This window comes from Paramormyrops kingsleyae, chromosome 2 (genome assembly GCF_048594095.1).
Source record: "Paramormyrops kingsleyae isolate MSU_618 chromosome 2, PKINGS_0.4, whole genome shotgun sequence".
In the NCBI taxonomy this organism is placed as follows: Eukaryota; Metazoa; Chordata; class Actinopteri; order Osteoglossiformes; family Mormyridae; genus Paramormyrops; species Paramormyrops kingsleyae.
This window is the reverse complement of record NC_132798.1, coordinates 25216108-25239674: the sequence shown is the minus strand read 5'-3', so window position 1 is coordinate 25239674 and position 23567 is coordinate 25216108. Positions and strand designations below refer to the sequence as shown.

The following is a 23567-nucleotide window of genomic DNA, read 5'->3' as shown; positions in this document are numbered from 1 at the left end:
CCATATAGACTTTTCCAAATGCAGTTTTTGCATTGCCAGCTGTGATCGAGCATGTAGACGCTTACTGTGCTGCCTGTCCTGAGCTAAGGGTAGCCATTATTGTGCCTCTGAAGGGCTTGGTCATGGAATCGGGACCTAAAACCCAGATCCCATGCATGTTCCGCCTGCCTATCTAGCACATCTTAATACACACTGATTCTGTAACGTACAACAGGGAGCTGTAAACTCTGTTTGCCTCTTAATATTGTAAGCTATATACAGCAGCTGAAAATTACCCATGACATAATTCTCCTAAAGGTGTGTGTGTTGTGAGGAGGTTGTTTGCTGCATTGTGGGGACATTTAAATCCTTTTACTTTTTAACTTAAACTTTCTCAGGTATTTGAATAAAGGGGGAAATCAATGTGGATCAGCGCAGCCTTTTTGTTTTCGGAACATATTTGTAAGGAATTGCATTCTGTCCTTGTTCAAAAAATATGAATTGAATTTATATCCAAAACAATCTTCTTAAGGAAGTAGCTGATTTCACACAATAGGGTGCAAAATAATTATCTCCTTTTCAAAACACATTAAACAAAAGCGGGAGTTGATTAGGTAACTTCTGTCATAACATAGCTAATGATAAATGAAGCTAGCACTGAGTACGTGTTGCATTCGATTACCGTTGTACAGGAAATGATGACAAACTGGCCTGGAGTCTTTCCTCCCCCATGGCTGGTGTGCAGTACTGAGCTCCCTGGGCCTCTATTATCGCCTTGGTCTTATGGGAGGAGACAAACACAATACGCAATATGTCTTAGTTCATAAGTATCAACCTACCCCCCCCCCCCCTTCATTCTGGCTCTTTTGTCTTATTATGCTTTCTCTCTAGCGCCCCCTTTTGTCTCCAGAACCACCTCAATGGTTGATGCCTTTCTGCTCCTGCTGTGGTGCTGAACTGCACATGTAGCCTTTCCGTTAGCTTTAACGAGTCTGCCCGTTCTCCTCTGACCTCATTCATTACAAAGGCATCTTCGGCAATGTGCCTGTCACTCACTCGATGCTTATGCTTCTCTGTAAACTCTACATACGGTACTGCTTGAAGATCCGGAGAAGGTGCCAGTTTTGGAGAGGCTGGAGCCACCAAGTCTGGCACCAGCAGTCACGCCGTGTTTAAAACCCACATATGGTGCTTTTCTACTGGCATTCGAGAACCGACCCGTGCCCAGGCTGTATCATGAAGAGAGACTATTACAGCACAGCTCCAGCTCACTTCGGTGTTCCACTGCGGAAGGATCGGCTCGGTAAACGCGTTGCCGAGTTTGGAGAGCGACAGTGACATATAAAACCAAGGAGAGTCTTATTTACTGTTCACTTGGTGAACATCATGATTTTCTATGTGAAATTATTTTATTCTATCTTTTTTTTTGTGAGGCTATTTCCGTTAGCACGTGTTTGTGAATTGCTGTATCATGCAAATATCAAACGCTAACGGAATTAGCATTTGTTTGTGTAAATCTGCATTACGAATTTATTCCATTCAGGTGTTCTATAGCCATTTTTTAGTAGGAGGTTGAAAAGTGTCAGGCTTTGAGTTATTGGGAAATCATCACGATGTGCGACGCTACAAATAATTATTAATATATAGAATATACTCTTATCCTTCAGATCATCCATGTGCAGAACTGTGATACCTCAGTGCATTTCCACCAGTCAGATGGTGTTGATGCAACCAGCTTGGTTTGGTCATGCTTTCGGACCTGCTTATGACTCAGGTACACCTTACATGCTTTGCAATCTTGCGGTACAGCTCCGGTACGGCTCGGTTCTGGGTGGCGGTGGAAAAGCACCGATAGGTCCTGCATCCTAGCTGATGTAATGCTTAGACGATCAGTAGCTGAACCCCTTGACCCTATCTGCATACTCTATATTTATAAGGTATTTTATTACCTTAATGGACAGGCGTACCTGATAAACTGGCCGCTGAGTATAATTGTTTGCTTTGGCATTTTTTTAAATATAGCATATACGAGTATTTTTGTTTGTGACTGTTGTGTTCATGAATGTAAATAGGCCAGTTCAACACACACCTATAAACATTTGTGGGTATTAAATCCCCCTGAGGTTTGAGTGTTAAGGGCAAGCTGACTCTTTAAAGACCATTAGACTGTAGTCTCTCGGAGTCCTCTGGTAGTCTGTGGGAAGGGATTTGGCCCTTTATAGGTCTATACCGATTTCCATGTTGATCTCTCTCCACTCTGCGTGTGTTTTTTCTGCAGCGCTGGGCTCTAAATGAAAGCTTTTAAGATGACACACAGTCCATCCCCACACATCAAATCCTTTGGTGAACTAAAAAAAATAAAGATGATAAAAAAAGAACGGCACGGGTTATGAATATCTGCATGTGACACCCGGTGATATGACCTGGGGGTGTTTGGGCTGAGAGGATGTGTGCTATCGTCCCATCCCATAGTTGCAGGCAAAGGAATGATGCGAGTCGGCCTCGTCACCCCTCGTCGCCCCTCAGCCCCGTGGAATCTCCTTCTTACACAGGGGGTTTTTAATACGGATTTAATAAGTGTGGAATATCGAAACCAGCTTGATTATCATTAAAGCCTAAAGATACAGACACTAACCAGACAAAGGCAGCGGGAAATCATTGCTGTCTTGTATTCTTTTGCATATTAATGAGATATAAAAGCTGTTGTTGGTTTTTTTTATTTGTTTATTGTGACTAGACTGTCTACCACATAAGAGTGCCTGTAGCCACAGGCTGTTCTGCCAGCTAGGCTACCAAGGGAAATGATTACTATAAATAAACCAGTCCTGATTAGGCTGCAGCTTAACTTAGCAGGACTAGTCTAAACTGATGAGTGAATCGCATGAAGTTCTGTAGCATGCGGATATGGTAAATATGAAGGTAATCTGGATTTGCAAGTTATTTAGTCCTATTTATCCATCCATTTTCCCTAACTGCTTATCCAACGCTGTGTCATGGCAATGCTGGGGCAGGAAGCGCAGGGGCACAGGGGCTGCCCTCCTATGGCAGGGCACAGGGGCTGCCCTCCTATGGCAGGGCACCCGGGCACAGGGGCTGCCCTCCTATGGCAGGGCACCCGGGCACAGGGGCTGCCCTCCTATGGCAGGGCACCCGGGCACAGGGGCTGCCCTCCTATGGCAGGGCACCCGGGCACAGGGGCTGCCCTCCTATGGCAGGGCACCCGGGCACAGGGGCTGCCCTCCTATGGCAGGGCACCCGGGCACAGGGGCTGCCCTCCTATGGCAGGGCACCCGGGCACAGGGGCTGCCCTCCTATGGCAGGGCACCCGGGCACAGGGGCTGCCCTCCTATGGCAGGGCACCCGGGCACAGGGGCTGCCTTCCTATCCCAGGGCACAGGGGCTGCCCTCCTATGGCAGGGCACCCGGGCACTGGGGCTGCCCTCCTATGGCAGGGCACCCGGGCACAGGGGCTGCCCTCCTATGGCAGGGCATGCACTCAGAGCTGCGCATTAGGACCATTCAGAAAATCCAGTCCGTCTAAATTTTGTCTTCAAGAGTAGGAGATTATTTTGGGGGAGCTGGAAACCTGCTTGAACATGGGGAGGGACATTCAGGCTCCAAACAAACATAGCCTTGAATTAAGAATTATTCATGTGTGGCTGTGACCTCACTGTCCAATGGCTTTTTAGCTCCTTGTGTACCTGACAGCCATTATCTTTTTCTTTTCCTACCTACAGTTCAATGCCACGTCCCCAGACATAAATTCATCATATTGCTTTTTTTCTTTTCTTTGCTTTATAAAAACGTTGTTGTGAAACAAGCATATGGAGTTCCTCGTTCCACGCCGACCTCGTCCAACATGCTGCACGTTTTGAGTGACATGGAGAGATCTTCCCGGTAGCCGTTGCCTTGGCGGCAGGAATATTCTGCACGAGCTGAAGTCGATTGGTTTTGTGGGGAGGGCTGCCCCCCCCCGGCACTCTGAATCCAGCACGAAACAGCAGGAAGCAGCCATACTCGCTGCCTCATTTCCCTTCAAAGCGACGTCCACTCAAAGTTTCCCTCACATGCTCTGTGCATTCGGTGGTTTCCGCATCTGCAGCTCTATTGAAATAGTCTCACATGAACTGACAGGAATATCAAAATGAGCTAAAAAGTGCTATTAATATGTATGCAACCTCAAATTATGCCCCTTAGGATGCTCTTTTAAAATCTGTAGTGGATGTACACTTTGAAACCAAATAATTTTATGTCAAGAATGACCTTTTAAAACTAGAGCGAGCTCTTTTAATATCTTTAACTCCCAATTATCTCTCCCTATGTTTCTTGTTTGTTTGGTTCCTTTTGAGTGACTTTTGTTTCCATTTAACATGAAGTTGAAATGATGTCCGTACCGGTGAGGGACCTTATGAGGAAGAAGCTCCAATGGGCCGTTTATCAGCCGTGCATCATGCCGGGTGTCAGAAGGTGCTGAAGCCTCAGAGCTAATCTCCCTGGACCTGAGGCACACCCCCTATGTTGCGTGTCTGGTTGTATCAAGGGCAGCTTCCTGCCCTGGGCATAGAGTCAGGACCACTGAAGTGCACATCAGTCGCGGGATTATGGAACATCATAGCCTGAGATATTCAAACATTTCCACCAGCCACAGTACTTGGGTGCCAAGCCCCTTTTTTCACGGATTTGTTGACTATAGATCTGTTGTTAAGTAGCGTGCGTTCAGATTCTGGATTCTGGCCTGTCAATTTTATCTCTAAAAGGACAGCCTTTCAGCAATGCTCAGCCACAATGGGTTAGGCTTAGTCAGGGTCCATTTATTAAATAAAAATTGGGGTTTCCTTGAGTTGTCTTGCTTTTTGTTCATTAAAATCAGCCCTTATCAGTGCTACTAGGGACACGGAAGTTTCCAGTGGCTGTGATCACATTACCAGGAACAAATAAAGTGTGCAGAATAATCTATCATGGGTGACCTCTGGGAAACTGCATGTGGATTAACGTGCTCTCACTTATGTCATGGCTCCTGTTAATCTTGTTGGCATGGATATCAAACATGATTCGTTCAAGAAGCAGCACCATGCTGTTCAGAACATCCAGCATGTTTTAATATATGCAGAAACCATCACACCTGCAAAATCATCTAGCGTGGGTTACTTTTAGAAAAAATTTTTTTTTTCCCTTATGGCACCAAATAGTCCATCCATCCATCCATCACCTAAGGGCCTACCAGGTCTGACCGGCTTCCTCCCCTGCCACCTGAGCCAACTCATCACCAGGTGGTGATCAGTTGACAGCTCTGCCCCTCTCTTCACCTGAGTGTCCAAGACAGAAGGCCGCAGATCAGATGATACGATTATGAAATCGATCATGGACCTGTAGCCCCGGGCATGTTCGTACCATGTCCACTTATGGACACCCTTATGCTCGAACATGGTGTTCGTTATGGACAAACCATGCATTGCACAGAAGTCCAATAACAGAACACCACTCGGGTTCAGATCAGGGAGGCCGTTCCTCCCAATCACCCCCTTCCAGGTCACACTGTCATTGCCCACGTGAGCGTTGAAGTCCCCCAGTAAAACGATGGAATCTCCTCATGGCGCGCTAACCAGCATACCGCTAAGGGAATCCAAGAAGGCCGGGTATTCTGAACCATCATTCGGCGCATAAGCGCAGATGACAGTCAGAGACCTATTCCCGACCCGAAGGCGCAGGGAAACAGCCCTCTCGTTCACCGGGGTAAACTCAGATGTTAATGCACCGAGCTGTGGGGCCACCAATAGCCCCTCCCCAGCCCGACGTCGCTCACCCGCCGCAACTCCAGAGTAAAAGAGCGTCCAGCCCCTCTCCAGGCCACCACCTGATCCACAATGCACCGAACCCCTGACATTCCCCTTGCGGGTGGTGGGCCCACCTGGGGACAGTCCCGCGTGCCTCTTTCGGGCTATACCTGGCCGGGCCCCACAGGCCAAGGCCCCTCCCCCAGGCCTGGCTCCCTAGTCCGGCCGAGGGAAACAAGACTTTGTTATAATACCTTATCATAGGGTTCTTTTGGATTGCTCTTTGTCTGGCCCCTCCCCTGGGACCTTTTTGCCTTGGGAGACCCTACCAGGGGCTATTGCCCCCGACAACATAGCCCCCAGGGTCACTGAGGCATGCAAACCCCTCCACCACGATAATAATAATAATAATAATACATTTTATTTAAAAGCGCCTTTCAAGACACTCAAGGACACTGTACACAACAAATGATAAAAAAAACAAACATAAGAGCAAACAATTTACAAAATCTATATAAAACAATCCAAATTAAAAAGATAGAATAAAAGAAAGGTTATGTTGGAAAAGCAAATTGAAACAAGTGAGTTTTGAGCCTAGATTTAAAAAGAGAAAGAGAAGTAATGTTTCTAAGGTCTGGAGGAAGCGAATTCCAGAGGCGGGGAGCAGAGCAGCAGAAAGCTCTGCTCCCCATGGTGGCAAGACGGTGAGAAGGGACAGAGAGAAGAAGAGAGGAAGAGGATCTGAGGCAGCGTGATGGAGTGGAGACCTGAACCAAATCAGACAAATATGGAGGGGAGAGGTGATGGATGGCCTTAAATGTATACAGAAGGATTTTGAAGTTGATGCGCTCTATAACCGGTAGCCAGTGAAGCTGCTGCAAAACAGGGGTGATGTGGTGGATAGAAGGGGTCTTGGTGATAATACGAGCAGCAGAGTTCTGGACAAGTTGTAGCTTATGGATGGATTTCTTAGGGAGACCAAATAAAAGTGAATTACAGTAATCGATCCGGGAAGTGACAAGGCTATGGACAAGAATGGCGGTGGCTTGTGGGGTGAGTGATGAACGGAGACGATTAATGTTGCGCAGATGAAAATATGCGGACCGAGTGATATTATTGAGATGTGAATTAAAAGATAAAGTGCTGTCAAGGATGACACCAAGACTTTTCACATTTGGGGACGCGGAAACTAAAGAGTTATCTATATTAATAGAAAAATAATCAATTTTGGATAGTGTTGATTTGGAGCCAACTAGAAGAAACTCTGTTTTATTACTATTAAGTTTGAGAAAGTTTGAAGAGAACCAAGATTTAAGTTCAGCTAAACAGAGGCTAAGGGAAGGTGGAGGAAGAGTGAAGTTTGGTTTAGTGGACAAATAAAGCTGGGTGTCATCGGCATAACAGTGAAAATGAATATTATATTTACGGAAAATATGACCAAGAGGAAGAAGGTAGATAATGAAGAGAAGGGGCCCCAGGACAGATCCCTGGGGCACACCAGTAACAACAGGAGAAGACTGTGAAGTGAATGATTTAAGCTGGATAAACTGAGTGCGGTCAGACAAATATGATTTAAACCAGTGTAATGGTGTACCAGAGAGACCAATGGAGGTTAACCTACTAAGAAGAACAGAGTGAGAGATAGTATCAAAGGCTGCACTCAGATCCAGAAGAATAAGAATGGTAAGAAAACCAGAGTCAGCTGCCATAAGAAGGTCATTGGTTATTTTTATGAGGGCTGTTTCAGTGCTATGGAGGGGTCGAAAACCAGACTGAAACTGTTCATACAAATTATTATTAGTTAAGTGAGAATGGATCTGTGTTGCAACTATTTTTTCAAGAATTTTTGAAAGGAATGGTAAATTTGAAATAGGGCGGAAATTATCATAATTATTATGATCAAGACCAGTTTTTTTCAATATTGGGGTGATAGCAGCAGTTTTGAAAGAGACAGGAACAGTTCCAGTGGTAAGTGAAGAGTGAATGATTGCAAAGATAATGGGAAGCAAAGAGGGTAGACAATCTTTGACTATAGCTGTTGGAATAGGATCTAACTGACAGGTGGAGGATTTTGACTTACAGATGAGATTTGAAATATCAGAAACAGAGGGGAGCTGAAAAGCAGAAAAACAATGTGTTGGCAAGATAATTTCAAGGGAGGTATTACAAGAATCATCAGAAGCTAAGTCTTGATGGATTTTGTGAATTTTCTCAGTAAAAAATAGCATTAGAGAGTCACAGAAAGAAGATGAGTATAGGTGAACAGGTAGAAAATCCGGTGGCATGAAAGTAGAGTTAAGCAGTGAAAACAGTGATTTAGTTGAATCTTCATTAGAACAGATAATATTAGTAAAATAAGTAGATTTGGTTTGGTTAAGGCATTCCTTATAATATGTAATATGATTACTATACATTTCTTTATGGATTGTGAGACCAGTTCTCTTATAAAGACGTTCAAGCCGTCGACCTTTTGCTTTCATAAGCCTGAGTTCAGATGTAAACCAGGGTGCTGACTGAGAAAATGTTACAGATTTAGTTTTTAATGGAGCAACAGAGTTTAAAGTACTATTAAGACTACTGTTATAATGAGAAACCAGATCATCTAAGGTGAGTAAGTTGTTGAAATCTGAAAGTCTTGAAAAAGCTAAAGAAAGAGTGTTAGGATCAATTTTTTTGATATTACGGAAAGAGATGGTGCGAGGATTCTTGGATATAGAAAGGGTAATTTTAACATTAAAAGAGAGTAGCAGATGATCAGAGATTGGCAGTTCATCAGCCTTGCAGTTGAAGGGAGTTAGTCCAGAGCAGCAAACTAAGTCCAAAGTATGGCCCTTAGTATGAGTGGGAAAGTTTATATATTGATGAAAACTAAAGCTATCGAGGCAGGATGAAAAATTTTTGGTGAGTGGATGATTAATGTTGTCCATATGTATGTTAAAATCTCCCAGAAGTATTATATTAGGAGATACAGTAGCCAAGTGGGTCAGCAAATCAGCAAAGTCTCTTATAAAATCAGAATTAGACTTTGGATAAGGTGGCAATCCAAGGAGAGGCACCAAATAGTGTTTTCCTTAAAATAATTATACTATACCTCACTTTACTGTGGGCCTGTTAGGGGGATCCCCCCCCCACCCACCCTGTATTGCAGTGGAAACAAGCCAGCATTTGGGACATGGTCTCTATAGCTTGCAAAAAAGCAGAATATGTAACTGACACGATTATAAAAAATCTAAAGTTATTCACGCCCAAAAGGCTTTTTCTTCCACAATTAATTTCACATTTGTTGTGAAAGCTGTTTATTCCGGAGTGTCAGCACCTCTGTGCTTCAGCAAACCTGGCAGAGTTTCCTCATTCTGTCCTCCTCGGTCGTGCACAATCGCATCAGAGCTGAATGGTTACTGTAGGAGAAACGCTTTGCTTTTGGGCTCCTGCTTTATGCTTTCCGCTTTCTTTACTCCATTGTTGGTAAATCGCTCTAAGCTCCAGTATTCAGTGAGCTACAGGCCACCTTTTTACCTCTTTAATGAATGCCTTGTGTGAGGCCGTTTCTCTTAAAACTGGGTGCACGGCTTCACTTCTCTTAATTCGGCAGCTCCGCGTCTGCAGCACCGTCCAGAAGGCGGCACGTGCAGACATCTGTATGGTCAAAGCAGTTCAGGTGTCAGAGGGTGGCACTTTAGCATGCGGCGTGCGTGAGGGTAGCGTCTTGCGCGCATGCGTGTTGCTACTGTGCAGCGAATTAACTGCAACTTAGGGGAATGCAATGCAAATGATCTTTGGGGTCGGGGGAAAGTGGAAATATTCAATGCGAGGTCCATTTGTTCTCATTAAGAGGTGTCTTTTCTGAGATTGGGGAGGAGGGGGGGCTTCTCTGTTTCATCATCTCTGTTAGCAGTACTTTTTCCCTTATCTGTCTGGGAAAAAGAGCCCCTTTTCCATACTGGGCCCACAAGTTCCACCAGGTCCTCGAGTGGTGTCATGGAGTCAGAGGTCAAGCGTGGCCTTGTTAAAGACGTGGGCCTTCGCAGCCTGGCCTGAGAGTGTGAGTGCGCTCTTGTTTACACTAAGCTGTAAGAATCAGATAAAATCGTCCATTAAAGGAGTTTTGGTAAATGTGGCAATGAGTCAAGTTAAAGCCGGGATTGGGTATTAGCAGAAAGCAGGAGATGAGCTATTAAAAGACTAGCTTTATTCATTAGGATTTTATTTGTTGTTTTATCTCAGCCCTTGGGAAAATCCGATTCTTAGCGATTGATGATTCTGTTGTGTTTCCGTTCACTGAGCCAGTCATCTGGAGGAAGAAAAGTGTCCCTTTCAGTAAAACCTGGCTTTTTATCTGGCCCACATTGTGCGGCCTTTACATCAGGGAGTAAAATGTGCTCTCAGAGTGCCATTTGATGCCCTGATCGCGGGCTCCACGGGGCCTGAGTCATCGGCCTCGCACAGACAGCGCCTGTGCGCCCGTCCCCCTGGCAGCCATCTGCCACGGCGTGACACAGGTGGGTTACAGGCCGCGGTGAGAAACGCCGGCACCGACGGCTCCGCCGCCATTCGGCTCGGGGGCTCCTTTTGTCCGCACTGGTGTAGCTGTGACAGATTCTGCCGCTGTTTGTTTCCATCAGGTGGTAACGGGGGGAGAAAAAAAAACTTCGTATTTCACTCAAGATGCTTAACTGCCAGTGATGAGATAAATATTCATGAAGAAAAGAAGCAGAGATTAAATTGTCTCTCTGTGGGTATTATCATCATTAACTGTGAATAGAGCATGTAAAAGGCTGCTTGGTGCTTGCTGCTTTTTATCCTTTAACCCTTCCACTCTGTCCCTTTTTCTCCTAAGGTGGGTCAGCGTGGTGTCCCCCTCGAGGGTAGGGACATCGGTACATTGAAGTGGCCTTTCCTTGCTGGTGTCTGTCTACCTAGCGCCTTGGTGCGGGGGGGCTGTACACAAAATGCATTTATTATCCATTATAACCACGCACATGGCTACAGCCATGGCCTCACTTCCGTCCTTAATGCAGTAGGTCAGATAGTCTCCAGTGCGTCGGGGAGCAGAACTCCTGAACACAGCGAGCCGTGTTACTGAACGCTCCCTTTTCGGGAACAGAGATCCGAAGCTGGTAGGGGCGGGGCAGTCTGCGAAAACAGTCGAGCAAATTTATTTCTGCGCTGTCGATGGGGTTTCAGCAGTGAGCAGCACACGCTGCTCCAGGGTCCCGCGAGCCAGAGGCATAAAAGGATGGATTTATGGCTCGGAAACGAGGGGCAGGTGGGACACGCAGCCACCGCCAGGACCCCATAACGAGCACTCAGGCCTCACTCGTATAATCAGCTTACAGCGTGCAGCTTTTAATGCGATCTCACCATGTGCCGCACTAATGTAAAAGACGTATTCATTCTGCCGATGCCTTTTTTCTCAGTCTAGCTGAAAAAACACGTCCCCGTCTCTCAGAAAAGGACAGAATGTTTCGAGTCGGTGTGATGCACAGGGAAGTCGACAGTGAAGCTCCAGTGGTATTTTTACATCACACCCAAAAGGCACTATGGTGCCACTGGAACACTATCAAAGTGATTACCCTGTCTATGGAGGACTGGGGGAGGGGGCCACGGGGGAGGGGCGAAGCCTGCTTTTTGAGAGGGTGATACCTGGCAGAAGATGTGACTGTTAATGACCTGCGGTAACAGGTTAATGTCCACAGAGGATTTCTGCTTTTGGACTCTTAAGAAAGATCCTAAATTACTTCTGCACCCTCTCGTCATTTATCGACTACTTAGGTTAGCGATCATTCGCAAATACATCGGTAATAAAAAAAAAAAAAGAATTTTCCACCAACACGCGACCAAATTTTTTACGCCTGCCGACAACGCACGCCCGAGTGAGAGTAACGCATGCTGTAGCTGTACGCGAACTTTACGTGAAAGAGACGAGAGCTACCAGTTATCTCTGGAGCATGCAGCGCAGTCGCGCTCACGCCTCGGCTACCGTGAGTTCCACTTACAGACCATTTCGCTTAACGACATGGTCGTTGGAACTGAACTCAGTCGATAAACGAGGAAACGATGCATTTTAGTGAATGTCCTGATCGTGTGTAAGTGGCTCGAGGATGGTAGCTCACTACCACAGGTCCCGGTTTAGATGTTATGATGAGAAAACCCTCTTTTTTTTAATGGGTGGTCAAAATCGCAGTAAATGTGGCAAGTTAAAGCTGGGATTGGGTATTAGCAGAAAGCAGGAGATGAGCTATTAAAAGGCAAGATTTATTCATTAGGATTTTATTTATTTTTTTATTTCAGCCCTTGGGATAGTCCAGTTCTTAGCGATTGATGATTCTGTTGTGTTTCCGTTCACTGAGCCAGTCATCTGGAGGAAAAAAGTGTCCCTTTCAGTAAAACCCGGCTTTTTATCTGGCCCACATTGTGCGGCCTTTACATCAGGGAGTAAAATGTACTTTCATACTGTTGCCGGTATGGCGACTGACATAATTCAGCTGATAGTATAGGAACCCAAAGCAGCTGCTGAACCTTAATGTGCAGCTGGCAAATTAAGATCTGAGCTGAAGCGATTAATGGCGCCTCTCCACGACTGGCTGACGTTTTTCAGACTTCCACCCAGCATTGTGTAGGCCCAGCAACAGGCAGAATTTATCAGTTATTTTATGGTTTTCAAGCAGTACGTTATTTTGCTTTTTCCAGGCGTAAGTGTCCAGTTTGATATTTATCTCTTTTGTATTAGCGAATTGAATCTGTGAGTGATCGTGCCGTTGTGGATAATCATCTGCATGACCTGTGTTCTTTCGAAACCGTAGAATCCGCGCTACCCACGTTTTTGCCTATTTTGGTCGTGTTTTTTTTCCCTTGCCTTCAGCCTGCAATAGGATGACGGTTAAATATGACTGTGCCCCCCCCCCCCCGCCCACTGCCCTTAATTTTTGGTTAAGAAAAAGCAAGTTAATATTCTTTATTTCCTCTGGAGCTTCAGAATAATAAATTATTCACACAACCTTGAAGCCCATATTTGCCACATCTTGTCACATTAAACTTATGTAATTGCCTTTATAAGAAACCAAAAGCTTTTAAAGTAATTCTTCCATGTGATGCTTTAAGTATTATCTAAATGTGATATTTGTGCTACAATGATATTAAAGGTCCCTCATTGGTCTGTTTTAGTAAAACACTTTGAGGTATTAAATTTACCGTTAACTGGGTTATTAGCTGATTAAAACATTTTGGGTCTAAACGCTCTCTATTACATGCATGTACCTTTTTCCTTCAGCCAGGCTTCTTATATCATATAGATGTCTGACATTTGTAATTTTTTCTTCGGATGAAGATCAGAGCGCTGCTCCTGTGTGAGGATCTCGGCCAAGCGAGTCACGGCGGTGAGAGCGCGCGAGGATCTCGGCCAAGCGAGTCACGGCGGTGAGAGCGCGCGAGGATCTCGGCCAAGCGAGTCACGGCGGTTAGAGCGCGCGAGGATCTCGGCCAAGCGAGTCACGGCGGTTAGAGCGCGCGAGGATCTCGGCCAAGCGAGTCACGGCGGTTAGAGCGCGCTAGGATCTCGGCCAAGCGAGTCACAGCACAAGGCTGGGAGGAGTCTTAGCCACCCACCTGCAGGCGCTGAGTCATGGAGCCTGATCCCTCTGTGCTGAGCGTCATGTCGTCCGCTGACGGGGGCTGAAGGAGGTCGCCGGGCAGTTGCCAATCCCTGACCCACAGTGCCTCCTGCAGCCACGCTCCCTTCCCCTTGTGATTATATGATGGGAAATGCCCTGACTCCCATTGGCCCTCCTGCGACTCACTCACTCCGACCCCCTGATGCCCCTCCCATCTGATGTGTTGGTTCTCTCCTGTCCCACAGAACTCAGCTCAGAAAACCTGCGAACATGCTTCCAGATCATCAACGCCTACACCTACCTTTCAGCCACGGAGTTCCTGCAGGTCAGTGCCACAACAGAACAGGAAGTGAGTGTCGAAGATTCGGTCCCTGCTGAAGTACCTTAATTACGGGTCCCTCAGTGAGGCGTCGTGCCTGGGACCTGGGACGATTGTACCAGGCCAGAGATAATCACACCCTTTGGGGTGATGGGTCCTGTGGTGGAGTATTTCATGACACCCTGACTATCATCTTTCTCTTCCTCCTCCTCTTCATCCCCCAGAACTATGCCGAGGGTTTGTGTAGGTCATTCTGCGAGCTGCTGAAGGACATCACCATGGAGGGCCAGGTCCAGGTATTGAAGGTGAGGCTATGTTCTACACACAAGTACAAATGTCAAAAGTCTTGTATGTAGTTTGGTTACTCATGGTTGACGTTAGGGCTGGGTAGGGGTTAAGGTTGTCATAGCTAGGATTGGGGTTAAATACCCATAGAAATGAATGTAGAGTCCCCACAAAGAAATGAATACATGTGAATACATGTGCATATTTTTGGGCGTGTTTGTGTGTGCGTGGTTATGCTGGCTTTGTCACATGACCACGGATGGGCGTGACCATGACCATGATCGTTCTGGGACAGCTTCTTAATGGCAGGAAGCCTAGTCTGTGTTATCTCACATGGGCAGAAAAACATTTAAGTCATGCATTCATTTTATGTAGTGTTGCCCATTCTCAATAATTTGTGATGTTTTGGTAATAAATTGAAGGCCAACAAAATTCCCAGCTTTGCTTTTTATTTTATTGTTTGTTTGTTTGTTTTTATAGGGTAGTTTTGTTTATTCCTTTGTTATGCCAGAAGTGTTACTCCTCCTCGTGAAATACTTTCCCGTACTCTTCATGGTACTTTATATATTCACATGACATCGTTAAGCATGTGATCATAAAAATCTGTAGTGTTGTTTGCTGAGAGTTTCAGCTGATTCCAAACGACTGTTTTTTTGTTTTTTTTAGTGCCGTGTTTATCATGTGTATCCCATGAATCCCTGTCATCAGGTGTACATCTTTTGTTTCGCGGGACAATGTGTGAATGGTGGAAAAGGCAAAGTTATGCAGATATCTTGGTATCATCGTTGTAAATATTTATAGTCAGTATCATTAATCTGAAAGTTCATGGCCGTAGTTTATCTGTTAAACAGCCCTGTCTTTAATGGTCAAGTGTTGAAAATAAGAGCTGGAACTTTGCACTGATTAGTTGCTTGATTAATTTTCTATAATATTGTCCATAACGGTAATGGATTGAAGGTAAAGTTTTTTTTTTTTTTTTTTTGTTAATTGCCACTGCCTAATTATTTTAGTGGATGGATTTACAGATTCTGTTTCCAATTCCTGTTAAACCTCAAAGAAATTCATTTTTTGACTTGGATAATCAAGCATGCTACATGTATTTATTTAAAAAATAAATGAATAATTTTATGTTTTTAATTTTGACTCACGCCAGTTAAAGGGCCCAGAATTTTACAGCTTTACTTACGGAGACATTAATCATGTATTTAACTGTGAAATATTTTAATTTAATTTAATGATCTAGCCTGACGTAGATAATTCAAGCATTAAACAGTTTCATGTATTTATGTTTATTTATATTAAGGTTTGTTTTATTCTTTATTTCAGTATTTAATTGGAAAGTCAGCATTCAGATACCCTAACACATGTTTTTCTTTAAACACTCCCGCTGTGTCTCCCCTGTATCCTGGGGTCTTACTCAGAGGGCGTCTTGCAGTGTGCGCATGCTGTGTTTACGCGCCCACGGTAGTACACTTCCTTCATAAGCGAGTCTGACCTTGTGCCTGTGCACACAGCTAAATGTCACGGCGAGTTTTGTGCATTTGTGTACGCTGTTGTCCTTTAAATTTATGGTTATGACCATCGTTAACAATGAGGATTCCATCCTGGTCACGAAGCACTGGACCAACTCTTCACCCTCACACGGATAATTGAAGGTTCATTAGGAGTTTGCTCAACCTGTCTACCTGTATGATTGTGTCCCTCGGGGGTCCTGTGGGGTGCATCTGGAGTATGGGGTACAGGGTTCGTTGCTGCGGGCTATCAGGTCCCTGTACAGATGGAGCGAGAGCTTGGTTTGCAATTCCAGCAATAAGTCAGACTCGTTCCCAGTGGGTGTTGGACTGTTCATAATTTTTATAGACAGAATTTCTAGGCGTAGCCAAGGAGCAGAGGCGGTCCGGTTCGAGGGAGTCAGGATATGAGACAGCCCAGGATGAGGATCAGCACCTCCCAGTCTGAGGCCATGGTTCTTGACCGGAAAAGAGTGGATTGCCCTCTCCTGGTGGGGGAAGGGTTACTGCCTCAAGTGGAGGAGTTTAAGTATCTCAGGATCTTGTTCATAAGTGTGCGGAGAAGGGAGCAGGAGATGGACAGGCTGATCGATGCAGTGTCGGCAGTAATGTGGACGCTGTACCGTTCTGTCGTGGCTAAGAGGGAGCTGAGCTGGAAGATGAAGCTGTCGATTTACCAGTCGATCTACATTCCATCCCTCAGCTATGGTCATGGTCTCTGGGTAGTGACCGAAAGAAAAAGGTCACATCTGCATTGAAAGGAGCCAGTTGAGGTGGTTCAGGCATCTATCTAGTATGTCTCTGGACGGCTCCCTGGAGAGGTGTTTTGGGCATGTCCAACCGGAAGGAGGCCCTGGGGCAGACCCAGGACACGTTGGAAAGATTATGTCTCTCGGCTGGCCTGGGAACGCCTTGTTATTCCCCTGGAGGAGGTGGCTGGGGAGAGGGAGGTCTGAGCATCCCTCCTTAGACTGCTGTCCCCGCGACCCGCCCCCGGATAATCGCCGATGGATGGCTGGATGGATGGATCTAAGAATCAGAATCTAGACTTAAATTTCAGACCCCTAGTGTAAGTACTTTAATGTTGCATTCTTTTGTTTTAATATAAAATAGTTTCTTACTAGCAATATCATCAGCATAATTATTTGAGCTGAATCTTTGAAAAAATTTCCTCGAACTTCAGAATGTCCTGGTATTTGCTTTTGTCCCCCATTTGCTTTAAAGGCAGCATGGACTCCTCATTGTGCAAAGCCCGATGATCCATGTTATCCCAGTATGATGTGAGAATAGCCCAGTGATCACCTGAATCTTACTGAATGCTTGGCTTCCCTGCTCCTCAGGGGGGCACCATAAATATCCCATGATCCCCTGGGGTCGGGGTCAGCTGAGTGCGGAGGGAATTCCATGGCACTCTTTACTCCTCTTAGTTCTTACAAAGCTCAAATTAATCTGTGTTTGGGGTCTTTATCACATGAATACTCCACAAAGATGCAGTCCAGAGAGTGCAGCGAGCCAATGTTTGGGGCACACTGGACAGATCCACATTTTGTTTTATCCCAGTTCCCAGAATACCTGACCCAAGCAATCAGGAGCTCTAAAAACCTTACAGGTGTGCTGGGAACTGGGATAAAACAAAAATGTGGATCCATCCAGTGTGCCCTGAGGACTGGTTTGGGAAACACTTGAGTATAGCATGACGGATCGAGTAGCACTTCTCCTGAGTCAGGATGTAGTTGATTCAGTGCAGGTATAAATCTCTGTAGTATAAATCTCAATAGTTCCAAAGAATCCTTAAGATTAATTTGAGTCATTTGAATGCTTAAATGTTAAAGAAATGTCTTTTTTCCTCCTCCTAGCTCTGTGGCATTTTCTGGCAATCAGTGGATAAGCATTGTGGCATTTATCTAAATAAACCTGTGAATTGGCAGCATACGTTACTTTTGCATTCAGATTTGATTAGAAATGGAACTTTAAATGGTGCTGTCAGGATACCCGTGAGACTGACACCTGACCCAGTCCATAAAATCCTTAAATCCATTTTCCCCATAACGTCAGAGCTCTCTGGAACGTTTGCCTTTCTGAAGCCTCAGATTCCGGTTGCCATGGTGAATTTAATACATATATAATATATGTATGTGTTCTTTTCCCCCCATTCTCGGCCTTGGGAGATAAGTGGAGAAATGCGGTTCATTTGGCTATGTCTGGCTAGCTCGTTAGAGAGCACAGTAATTCTGACCTTGGGATTCGAGCTGATGAGATCGATTTTGTCTTTCCGATTTGTTTTGCGTGACTGCGTCTCTGCAAAATGCCAGAATGCAATGCAGTGACAGCCAGAGTCATTTAATAATTAACATTTCTTCTGCTTTGTTCACAGTTTAATTAATGCTTTTATAATAAATAGGTATCGTGTATACCTCGATAAACACATTGGTGCAAATCCCACATGGGATTTCTGTACTTCCATCCTCTTCATCCTCCTTTTTTTCCCCTCCACTCAGTCTTCTGTTTACTCCTGTTAGTTTGTGTCAGTTCTGGTTATTGTTTCGGTGAATGTGGTTATAAGAGAGACTCTGCCAACGCATCCAGTAGGAAATACTTCACTGGGATGCCAGTGCTTGTAGCTTAGATGTCAGCTTCCGCTCCCTACGTCTTATTACCGGATCTGTAGGATGACCAGACTGGCTGGACTCTGTATCCCAGCAGCCCAGCAGTCCTCACACCTGTTAACTCTGCCTGCAGGGCAGCAGGCTGTTTGTGCCAGAATGTGTCTGATATTCATATAACGCCCCTAAGATCCTTGTCTGACCTTGAACAGGTACCACATACTTGGGTTGCATCATGTTACATCTCAGACATGTGGGCAGACTCATCCCAACGTTACGTTTTATTTGTTTAGCAGACAGTTTTATTCAAAGCGACATTCATATTTGACAAATCAGGGACGGACTGGTCTCTGGAGCAGCTGGAGGTGAAGTGCTTTGCTCAAGGGTAGATTGGTGTCATCTCTGCACACCTTGGGATTTGAACCGACAACGTTCCAGTTGCAGGCACAGCATTCTACCCAGCTGATCCACTTGCCATCCCCCCAACATACTTATTTTTTTTATACCTTGCCATTGCTTGGGAATCAATGGTCCAGTTACCAAGGTACAAACAAGGGAGCTTTCTGTAAGCGCTGGTTTCTAAACGTTTGAATGTTGTCTCAAATGGGTCGTCCCTTATTTCATGTGATCTGTATTGTCTTAAATGTTGTTTTTTTTTTTTTTTTTTTTTTTTTTGATTATCCTGCCATGGTAAGGATGGGAGAAAGCCGCTCTTGTTTTCAGGTCCAAGAGAGCTGCCTTTCACGCTGTTATTTGGGCTTGATGACAGCCTCTGATTCTGCTCACTGGATGTGGGATATGTGAATGCCAGGCAGCGGAGGGGGGGGGGGGGGGGTAGCTGTGGTGGAACGGAACATCAACAAAACAACATGGAAAGAAATGACACCCTCTTTTCTCCCTCAGGTGCAGGTAGTGTTTAACATCCAGCAATAAGTGATTCTGAAAGTGTTTGCTTATTTTTATTTTTTTACATGTCTGTCAAAACTTGGCAGATTTAAAAGGTGCACCCCCCCCAAAAGCTTTTAGCTTGGGCTAATGCTTTCTGTAAACCGTATCCACAAAACTTTTTAACATAGTCACGGTTTGCCAGAAGAGATTTTCTCTCTTAAAATGTCTATTATTTGTTAATGTAATTGGCCGCTTTCCTTTACACTTTTTGAATTCCTGTTTTGTTTCATAAATAGCCTCCGTATGATTATGACTTTGCTTAAGAAGGGCAAAAGTTGTCTAACCTTAAATTAGACCGTGAGCGTTTCAATTATTTATTTTTTGTTTGTTTATTTGGTGGCTGACAGCTGGTTTTCCTTGCTTGTTTTTTTATTTTGTTTTGTTTTCCCCTTCTGCTGTTCACTTCATATCCTCTTAAACAGCACTAATGGCATTGTAAAAACCCATCATCACTGCCTCGGGCAAGCTGCCCGAACCAGGAGTCTGTTCACTCAAGGCTTTGAGCTAATTCATGTAAAGTCTTGATTGGTAATCACACTGCAAAGTGTGATGTGTAGGTAGCTTAATGTAAAATCAAATAGTGGGTTACACCAGCTAGACATTTGGCATTAGAAAAGGGAATTAGCATATAGAACAAAAGGCTGATGGATGGATGGATGGATGGATGGATGATTAACATTTGAAACTGAGTTATCAGCATACGTGGTGTACATTTAATGCTTTTATCGATGAGACGGGAAAATCTATTGGTTTCCTACAATGTGTAATAAAACCACAAGTTCATTTTCTCTGCTGCTGTGAAAATTACTGAGGTCCCTTACCTATGCTGAGTCTCTCGACCAGCAATGAGTAAAAAGGTCCCCGCCCCCCCCCCCCCCCCCCCCAAGGAACACCCACAACCCTTTTCTTCAGCTCTCCTCTTGCTTGGAGACATTTCCCTGCTTTGAAAGAGATCAGCAACCCCAAGGACAGGGTGACATGTCTGACGTCAGATTAAGGGGGCTGGGCTATGTTGGCAAAACTGGGATTAAAGGTGTCACAGGCTCGCTGTCTCTTCCCCAGTACTGGGAGATGTGGGTAGGATTAGATATTTTAGCTTCACGTAAAGAATGCTGAGGGTGTCATAGTAGCTTAATGGTCGACGTTGTTGCTTCACACCTGCAGGGTTGGGGGTCTGGGTCCCAGTTCCACCATGTGAGTCTGGTCCTCTGCGTGCCAGATCCATGCAGATGGGACCAGGGAGACGGTGTACTGGAATCACTGCGCCACACTGCATCTCAGCTGCGGCCGTGGAGCCTTTGCTCCTTAATCATCTTTTGTAACCGAGTAAAAGCCAGGGGTATGGTTGTCAGGATCTCTAATTAGTTGGCAGCGGAATGGGTTGTTGAAAATCGAGTTAAGTTAACGAGTGTAGCCGAGAGCCCGCCGTCCGCGGCATTTTAACAAATCCATCCTTGTCCGCGTGTGTGTGATTTATGGCTGAGCTTTCGGATGACATTTAAACATATGTAAGGCCTCTAGCACACGGCAAAATGATTCTGCAGTGAGGGCAATATTTTTTATTTTTTTGGTGTGCGTCAGATTCCTCTCCCTCCACCACATGCACTAAATGACAAATGGAGTTTGTTCTAAATATAGAAAATGGTAATGTGACATAACAGATGGAATATATAATGCATATTGTATCGGTATAGATATATGCTGTGCTGTTTGTGTTGTGGTATGCTTTATTTTTTATATGGCTTCACACTGCTGGAGACATGTCCATAGGCATTCTCGTCTCCAGCATTCTAGAACTTTCCTCGTCTGCTGACACGGTTTTCCATTATCAGTCTGTTTAAAGACCCCAGAGTCAGAGCTGTCATCGCCTGTAGGCTCAGAGTAAGATAAGAGAATTAAAATAATTCAAATCCATGGCGGAGGAGCCGAGGGTTTTTCTGATCCCCTTTTGACGTGCTCATTGTAAATTGAATATCAACCACTTATCTGTAGATATTCATTTCTCTGACGGATGATAAACTCGACCAGTTCAGGGCCCAGTTCCCTGGCACAGCATTCAACCTATTAAAAATTTCTCAAAGGCGAAATGAGTCGTCCGTGGGGCTGTCTGGAGAGGTGGACGGTCCGTGTGCTTTAAGTACAGCCGAGTAAATACCTCCTTTGAGGAAAGACGCTGCTCTGACATTTTAATGGGTTTCAGTCTGAAAGGTGGACTTCATTTTCGGAGGGTTTCGATGGTGGGGCGGCACAGTGGCTCAGGCCCGGGACGCATTCGCTGCGTGACAGGTGGGCCACGCCTACAGGACGAGTTGATTTTTATTTCCGCGCCCATTTGAACTGGTCAGAGCAGCCAAACTGCTAGCGTGAGACCTGCGTGTTGGCAGAACCTGCGCTGTGACCCCCAAGCTATGGAGAACAAGATGGTGTAGGTGAAGAGAAGCATTCCAGTTTACCTGTACTTGTGCAAAGGGAAAATAAAGCAATTATCATTTATTTTTTTTTAATTAAGGTTGAGCACTGGCTGACAGACACCACAACGCTGACCTAGCATTGTAGCGCGGTGATCTCGTATCTCAGCCCAAGTTCAGGGTGTGAAGTTTGCATGTCCGTCTTGTTTTGTGTGTTTTAATTACTATAAATAATTAAAAAACAATTTTAATTATGGTTTGCACCTGCTTCAGTAAATAAGCAGGCGAGCCTTTACTTGTATTGCAAAACAGGATTAAAACTTCCCTACAGAGCAAACTCTCCTGTTCTATCTACACCTGTTTTAAACAAATAAATCCTAATTAATTATCCTAATAAATCCTAAGTTGTTAATGTAAATGTTTTTGACATTTCTCTCCCTGCACATTTCGCTGAGAATACTTTGTGTTTAGGAGGAATGTAATGATTGAATTATTAATATTGTATTGAGTAGAGGAAACTCTTGCTGATGTATGGTCACATCCTGCTTGTTATAATCTTAATTTTGTGTGTGGTTAACATCTTGTGACTGTCAGGATTTAAACGAACACATGTTTGGGTAGGACATCCTGCCAGCAACATTACGTAACAACCGCCTTTCACTGTAGTTTCATTGTCTAGCCTATATATTATAGACATGAAAAAATATATAGATATATATTTTACAAGATACTATTTTTTTAAAACCCTTTTTCCAATTTCATTTTATTAAAGGAGAAAGTAGAGGGAACATGTGCACTATATAGTCAAACGGCAATAATTATAGTGTGTCGGTAAATTAACAACATTAGGCGAAGCGCAGTTGTTTTCAAGTGTGTTATCCCTCCCTCTGAACAAGGGTCAGCAAAACTCACCTGACTGCTTGCTGGTCAACATTATGTTCTTCACTTTTCTACGTTTTCTAAATCAAACGTTCGAGTATTGATGGCCGTTATCAAAGTGAATTCAATGTAGAAAGGCAGGGCTTGCAGTAGCAGCTCCGTAACAGCAACGTGGGGGGTGTGGTCACACGAGCGGATCCACACCCACATCCTCACACGAGCGGATCCACACGCCACGCAGCCAGTGTGGCCTGGGACTGGCTCAGTAGCACAGTGGTCTCCATTCTCAGCCCAGGTTCAGACTGTGTGAAGTTCACATGTCTGTCTTGTTTTTCTTCCAGAGTCCAGGGACATGGAAATGGGAGAGTTGTGTGAATTGTCCATGGTGTCTGACGGCGTGTACACAGCTCAATGTAAAATCAAGTACTGGGCTACACCAGCCAAAAATGTGCCATGAGAGAAGGGAATGAGGTTAGCATGTAGGACAAGAGACTGGATGGATGGATGGATGGATAACATTTATAACTCTGGGTTGTCAGTATTATGAGGTGTTCGTATTCATTGTGTTTGCATGTGTGCCCTGTGATGGACTGATGTCCTGCAGGGCTGCCTTCTGCCTCATGCTTCCTGGAATAGGTTCACCTCGCACTATCCTGGATAAGCAGGTATGGGCAAGGGAAGGTCTTGACGCTTGGCTGTCCTCTTCCCCTAGGTGGTAGAAATCGCCATTAAAGTGAGCCCCCATTTAGGCGCCCACATGTTCCAACCCCTCCTGCCCGACGTCTTCCGGGGAATCTTAGACGGAGAGGTGGGTCGCCTTCCTGTGCCATTTCTTCACCACCCGCCGCTTGGACAGCTTGGAGAGAAGTGGGCCGAGAAAGGCGTCTGACTCTCACGCATGTAATGAGGGGCCCTGTGCGTGTTGTGCCTTTGCAGAGGTATCCCGTGGTCATGTCCACATACCTGGGAATCATCGGCCGCGTGCTCCTCCAGAACTCCAGCTTCTTCTCCTCCCTCCTCACGCAGATGGGCGCGGAGTTCAACCAGGAGGTATGCTGTTATATCGCCGCCCTGCAGACTGGCAGATATCTGTCCTGTCGCCGCATAGCCGCCCTCGATCGCCTCTGCGTCACGCACTGGCACCCCGCGGCCTTTCGCTCGGCGCGAGGTGCCGCACGCCGCTGGAATGACATCAGCAGACCCGCCAGTGCGGGTTGGGCTTCATGCAGAAGCATGTGGGCTGAATGAATA

General features: G+C 45.2%; 1 protein-coding gene across 1 annotated transcript in view; it reads left to right on the top strand.

The window, feature by feature from the left end:
* ipo11 (importin 11) overlaps nt 1-23567 on the top strand; it is a 160237-nt gene that overhangs the window by 94149 nt on the left and 42521 nt on the right. The window contains exons 23-26 of the mRNA XM_023803047.2: nt 13609-13688; nt 13907-13987; nt 23029-23124; nt 23253-23366. Coding sequence (XP_023658815.1) covers nt 13609-13688; nt 13907-13987; nt 23029-23124; nt 23253-23366 — 371 coding nt within the window. The remainder of the gene's footprint in view (nt 1-13608; nt 13689-13906; nt 13988-23028; nt 23125-23252; nt 23367-23567) is intronic.